This window comes from Echeneis naucrates, chromosome 1, assembly GCF_900963305.1.
Source record: "Echeneis naucrates chromosome 1, fEcheNa1.1, whole genome shotgun sequence".
NCBI lineage: Eukaryota > Metazoa > Chordata > Actinopteri > Carangiformes > Echeneidae > Echeneis > Echeneis naucrates.
Genome location: NC_042511.1, coordinates 21,169,424 through 21,176,320, shown reverse-complemented (window position 1 = coordinate 21,176,320; position 6,897 = coordinate 21,169,424). Strand labels below are relative to the sequence as shown.

Sequence of the window (6,897 nt, the reverse complement as noted above, 5' to 3'; positions counted from 1 at the left end):
CTTGATCATCAGTCACTGTATTGACATGCTCACCATGAGGTCCCATTTTTCAAAGACTGGCCTGCTACCACATGGTCAGAGTCAGTCCCACTGTGACCTACCAACAGCTGAAGCTATGCCAAGTTTGTATCGTATTGTACTGCTTGTGTGTCTGTAGGTGTGGTGTCAAGGATACTTCATCCAGTTTAGATGCTGCCATGGACTGAGGGTGAAGATTTGTGTATGCGATTGGTCGGAGCTTGGGTGGGTGATGTATCAGGGCTGTATGGGTTTGGAGCAAAGTTCTGGTCTAGGAACTCCTCAGACTTGTATAATAAATTCAGGGTTGGTGTAGGAGAAGCCTTGAAATTCATTCTGATCTAGGTTCATGATGAAGAGCTTGTCTGTTGGTGTCAGCTCCACTGCCATCTTTGTGAACTCCTTGTCAAAATTGCCGACATCACAACGAGATTTCTGTCACGGGGGTGGGGGGCAGAGAGAGAGAGATGGAAAGTGTCAGAAACACAAAGTCAGAGTCAATTTGTACAGCATTGAAGACGAAGTGTAGAAAGACTAATGTTGACAAAAGGAACAACTGTCTCATAGAAGCACAAAGATGAAGAAAAGAAAAGGAGGCATGTAGGAGGCATGAGGATGTAGACTGGTCCTGCAAAGACTAAGATTATCTCTTTAATGGGCAGAGGTTGGAAAGTGTCTATGAATTAAAATCAAAGGATGCGTAAGTAAATTTCAGTTAAAGAAGCCAACTATTAGTTCTAACCACGAGTCAGCTGATTAACTGGCTATTAACTATTACCTTAGTTTCATTTCTAAAGCTTTTTAAAAAGTCAAGAGAATTGACAATTGACAATGATGCCAAAACTGAGCGCCAACTCAACTTATAACTGTCTTTTATATACTTTTGTGGTGTTGGTACTTTGCAACACATGCAGTGGTCATGTGTCATTGATATTAAGGTAAGAACTGAGTGAGACTAGTCCACACCTCTGACATCTGGATATGGTGGCACCACAGTTAGTCCAGACTCAGCAAAACACACCACTGATTCCATACAAGACTGGGAGGGAGAACAAGTCAACAAAAAACAAGCACGCCTTGCCAATGAAGACCCACCCCGAAATATTTCAACAGCACAGATGCAGGAAAATCCAAGACAAACTTCTGAAGCCAGAGAGAGAGAGAGGAAATGTTCTGCTACAGAACAGACAACGATTGATAAAACAGACCAGCTACAGACCAAACCACAACTGGAAATTCATTCACACAGGGAAGTGAAGCAGTCAGCCTCAGGCAGGACACATGTATCACACACAGCACACATATCACAAAGCATTTAGTGTCCTACCTCCACCTTTTGTCTCATCACAGGGCTTCCTGCTGAAATGAGAAGCAGCTGGAAACTTTCCCATCTCTACCACTGGTCCATGAACTCACCACAAATTCAGGCCGTTTTGGTGTATGTGGCATGTTTGACACTGCTGTGTGCAATTTTTGTGATAAATAATTAATTTTAACTGCCTATAAGTAGCATGTATAAGCAGCACACAACAATTGACAAATGGCTGCTAAATTTAACTATAGCAAGAACTTCGAGGAGAAAAAAAATTGAGGATTTATTTTGAACTGTTCTGGACAAAAAGACCACCAACCTGGACAATTACGTATGTCACTTATCTCTAAGATGCCTCAGCAGAGTTTCTGGTCCTTTGGACAATAACAAACACACTTAAAGTTGGGCAGCCATCTCCATTCGTTTAGGTTTAGGCATAAAATTTATTTGGTAACATTTAGGAAAAGATCAGTGGTTGAGATATAATAAGTAGTTTATTAAGGTTAGAGGACCTTTGGCCTCATAGCTACAATAACCCATTTAATCCAACTGGTCACAATAATGACAGTAAAAAAGTTTAGTTTCTAAGGCTATAAAAATTTTACTGAATGATCTATCAATGGAGATATTAAAATAATAAAGGGCCTCAATGAAATATGTGCAGTGTCGCGTGTTTACTGTAAATTGTCACATGACCAGAGCTGTTTACTTCCTGTTTGGGGCAAGAGAAGAGGATGGCACCAAGAAAGCTCCCAAAGAAAAGGTTAATAAAGTATGTTAACATAACGATAGGAATAGACTTTTGGTACATCATGTTTAAGGTGTCTAGTATTGATATATGCATTTGCAATTACTCAACTTTGTTTAATGTGTTCATAGAACTCACAAACATTTCACCGGCAACAATAGTGACCGGTGGGATAACCCATTGTATCTACATGGTAATACACATAGGCTAACTGTTCTACCTCACTTTCTGCTGCTACCTAACTTTCTACCTAATTTTACACACACACGCACACACGGACCCAAGGAAGACTTGGTGTTCAGTCAGTCAGTGTAGGCCTATATTTGAAAGCATGTTCAGCCAGCTACCGCTATCCTAAATTTTTACCTTCATGTTCAGTGTGTTCAATGTATACTGCACTAAGAATGAATGTGTTTAATGAATTTTGCACTAAAAATGCATGTGTTTAATGAATTTTGCACTAAAAATGAACATTTTCAGTTTCAGACTAACATGAACTGATGAAGCCTGACGTCAGTCTGACGTCAGACTAACATGAACTGGTGAAGCCCCTTGGATAAGAGGTGAAACGTCTGACGTCAGACTAACATGAACTGATGAAGCCTGACGTCAGCCTGACGTCAGACTAACATGAACTGGTGAAGCCCCTTGGATAAGAGGTGAAACGTCTGATGTCAGACTAACATGAACTGATGAAGCCCCTTGGATACAAATCCAGTTGCCTATGAATCAATCTTGAGACAGAGAATGTTTTCAAATGAATGTTGCACTGATGTTACAATGTTGAAATACATTGATAATTGTTGTTGTTTTTTGTCTTAACCTCAATATTCATGACGGTGCTCCCAGTATTCATGTATGTACACACACGTGCGCCTGCACACACACATAAACACAGCACAGGTCAAATAGACCTATCTTCAGTCTGTCCAATAGTAGATACAACACAGTATCCCACTTGTCACAATTGTGACAGATCATAAAACACACTTTGCACAGAAAATTTCAAAAAATTATGATTGATTGTTTCAAAGGGATACTAATGGCACGTGATTTGGATATTTTTGTGTCTGGGAAAAATTTGTGATTAAATGGGATAATAAGGTTAAGGTTGGGAAATGGCTGCCAATAAATAATGACTGTTCACCAAGAAAACAAACTGCAGTCTCCTGATGTAAATCATATCAATTGACCACCTGCATACTAATGTGGACTAGTATTGGCAAGAGATACATGAGAAGAGTGACACCACTCTTCTAAGAGTGAACAAAATTTAGTTTTAGCCTGAATATTAACTGAAAGCAGAGGGAAACAGTTAGCCAGGCAAATTATGAAGCTAAATGGAGCTAAGAGATATGAGAGTTGAACTGATTTTTAAAAAGAGCAAAAAAAAAAAAAAAAAAAAAATATATATATATATATACAAAATAAATTAAATTAAAAAAAGAGTTAGGGTTAGGGTAATTTTCCAAAAAATAAAAACTGTTCCTTGGTATTTGTCGGCTTTTCACCTTTATTTATTTCAGGTGTAGCAGTAACAAAGCAGACACAGCAGAAATAGTCTGGTAGGCACCAGTGAGTATATTATCAGCTTCCAATCATACAGGAAAATTACACAATCCACAGAAGCATCTCTCTCTCATCCAGAACAATTTAATAATAATAATATAAAAAAAAAGCTTTCTATTTTGTTCCTCTGTTATATCTCTGATTATGCTATCATTGTTACCAACACCACTAGAAGAACTGTCCGTTTTCACTGTTTTTTTAAATCAGTGAGCTTTTCGATGTTGCCACCTTTTTGCCCCACACATTTTTTGATACAAGCTCAAAGAACAAGATTTGACACGTTTAATACCCTGCATCGTTACACATATAAAAAAGGAAATAACAGCCTGCCACACTATGAAACGCACATTTTCTCAGACAATTCATTTTGACATTTGTAAATGACTTTCCAAGTATTTTGTGTTGGTGGAGAACAGATAAGCTAAAAAGGCATATTCTAATAATTATACATTTGCTGCAAAATGGCACAGGATGGCTGCCCTTCTTCACAGTTGTTGAGGAAATAATTTTTACAAACCCTCATGATTCTGAACTCTACTTTGGCACTTTTGGACATCCTTTCTTTGTAAGCTAACAAACTACCAACTTCACAAGACTCTGCAGGGCTTTGTCATATGTGAAATTCTGCCCAAAATGCTTGTTTCAAAGATAAAAGATATGTTCTGTCAATAAAAACACAGTTTAATGTGGTGAATGTTTTCAGTAATGAATTGGAAGAAAAGTAATGAGCAATCAGTGAAAAACCTCTAACTTGACGCAGACTTAGACTCTTGCATGTGTGAAGACTTCTATCCTCCAACTGGTTAAAAAAGTATGAAAGCAGAAAGCTCACCACAAACTGATTGAACAGGAAATAAAGTCAACATAAGGAAACCAATTAGTACTCAAAACAATAACAGCAAAGCAACTGGTCAATTTAACTTACACTGTGTGGCTATTACCAATATGTGATCATATTACACTCATCAGTATTACTGATAGGTAACAGGAAGGGGAGCAGGAGGTGACAGCTAACAGACAGGACAGGTTCAGGTTTGTCCTGTGGTTGGACTTGGTCGTGAACTTGCTGGTGTGAGCAGCCAGGCAGTGTTCAGGGTTAATGATAGAGATACAACCGACAAAGGTGATATGAGAGCAGCAGTGTAGCATGACGTTTTAATCCACAGTAAAATGAAAACATTGTCACTGCTGGAAACAAGATTAGTCTTCTGCTGGCAACTTGTCACATGAATATCTGATTATGTCTCCTAACTGTTAGCATTGGACCACCTGTCTGCATTTCCATCTGAATGTTATTAAAAAGAATAGCAGAGAAATACACTTACTTGATTTCTTTCCATTGGATAGCAATGAGTGTTGATACCACTGTCACTTCTTAAATTAGATAGAAAAGTGGAGTTTGTAAGCAGTTAACCTCTAGCTTTGTCAAAAAAAAGTTAAAAAAAAAAAAAAAAAAAAAAAAAAACGGGGAAAAAATTTACCCCAGATCTTCAATGGCCACCAGAAGTGAAATATACTAACAAAGCCTTTTTAGTTGTTTACTTCCATGTGCAAGGAAAAATATAAAAAAAGACTGATATGCCAATAACTATTGTACATTTGCATCCTCTTCTGTTACAGGCTGGTTCATCAAGATAAACAGCTGGTGGTGCTAATTTTCAGTTGGTGGTCATGAAAGGCCCCAACAACAAGAGCACCAGCCAAAACTGAAATGGTGATAAGCTATGTAGAAAACATGATGAAAAAATATGGTTTTTTAGATTTTTATTTGTTTGTATGAAGTGTAATGGCATAACAATGATGTGATCATTTTATCTGCCAGTTTTTTAATTTGAGCTTTTGGGAAGTCAAGATTTATTTGTAAATTTGTGAAGTCAGTTGAACTTTTCTAAGAATTTGTGAAATTTTCTTAAGCACATGTTGCAAATACAGAAATGTGTATAGGAAAAAAAAAGTAATGTAATGGTGATGTGATTGATGGATGTAATTAAGATTAGCAAGCTAATGTTGTAGCATGAATACAGCCAGTTGATGATTGTCAGATCATGTGTCTTTTACAAACCAGAATATAGAACAATTTCTGAGTTTAATGCTAAAATAAGCATGCCAAAATCTTGTCTAAATCTAAAATGACAGTGCTTACACACTAATGCTTAGCAGGTATCATGTTAACCATGGAACCGTTTTATTTTACCGCATTAGCATGCTAATACTTCTTAATTACGACCAAACAAGCGGTATAGCAGAGGTTGATGGAAACATTTCTTCCCTGTTTACATTGAAATTAGAGTGATAAAGTAGGCTACTGCTTTGAAGGAGACACAACAGAAAAAAAACAGGTTTTTCCTTGCGCTGAGAACAAATTCACAAGAAACCTGATAATTAGTGAGCTTCACTTCTGGTAAGCACATTTTGGAGCAAGTACAGACACAGTTTGGTCCTTCTGCCAAGCTCTGTGCTAAACTTAACAAACCACTCCCATTCTCCAGCTTTATAATTAACGTTCCAAAGTGGGACTGATATCAACCTACTCATTTCACACTTGGCAAAGTAAATGAATAAGTGTATTTTCCAAAATGCTCTACTATTTCTCTAACGACTCGGCCTGTTGAATGCAGCCTGATATGACATCATGGTGACATTTTTTTCTATTTTTATTTTTGCCTCTGTGCTTGAGGCATTAGGTATAACTGGTGCAGCCCAGTGATATGTGGCACGGTCAGTGGGTTGAGTGAGGGTACTCAGGGTTAATAAATGAGAAGCCTCGGAATTCTCCCTGGTCCAGGTTGGCTATAAGCTCCTTATCTGGGGGGGTCAGCGTTGGGTGGTTGCGTGTGAAAAAGGGATCAAAGTTCTTCGCGTCACGCCCACACTGTCGTTGAGAGGAGAGAGAGATGGATGAACATGATGGAGTGAGTTTGATGAGGGATGTGAAGAAAAAAATGACAATAACAAACAACAAGAGAAAAAAAGAGAAATACAACTAAAACATGCTATCAACCAATCAAATCACTCACAGCCGAAACTGTGGATTTCCATTGGTCCATGTGTGTGCCAGGGGAATTTTAGCTTCCCCACTGGTGACTTCACTGACAAATCTCAGCTCTGCTTTTGTCAGGGAAGTGACCAGTGGCGGGTGATGGTTGGGTTTGGGGGATGAGCTGTCTAATTGTTTCTATAACTCACCTTGGAAGTTAGAGTAAGTGCATCATCTCCATCCTTATAGACACAAATTTCTAAGGAAATCCGT

The 6,897-nt window shown here is 38.2% G+C and overlaps 1 protein-coding gene across 3 annotated transcripts in view; it reads right to left on the bottom strand.

Moving 5' to 3' along the window:
* Positions 1–262: 262 nt before the first annotated feature.
* Positions 263–6,897, bottom strand: part of LOC115050178 (protein kinase C beta type-like) — a 29,575-nt gene continuing 22,940 nt past the window's right edge. For 2 of the 3 annotated variants that reach the window (XM_029512956.1, XM_029512965.1), the window contains exon 17: positions 3,640–6,519. In XM_029512956.1, coding sequence (XP_029368816.1) covers positions 6,367–6,519 — 153 coding nt within the window. In that variant the 3' untranslated portion in view covers positions 3,640–6,366. Of the gene's footprint in view, positions 454–3,639; positions 6,520–6,897 lie in introns of those variants that run through there. The other variant, XM_029512975.1, reaches the window with a different exon arrangement.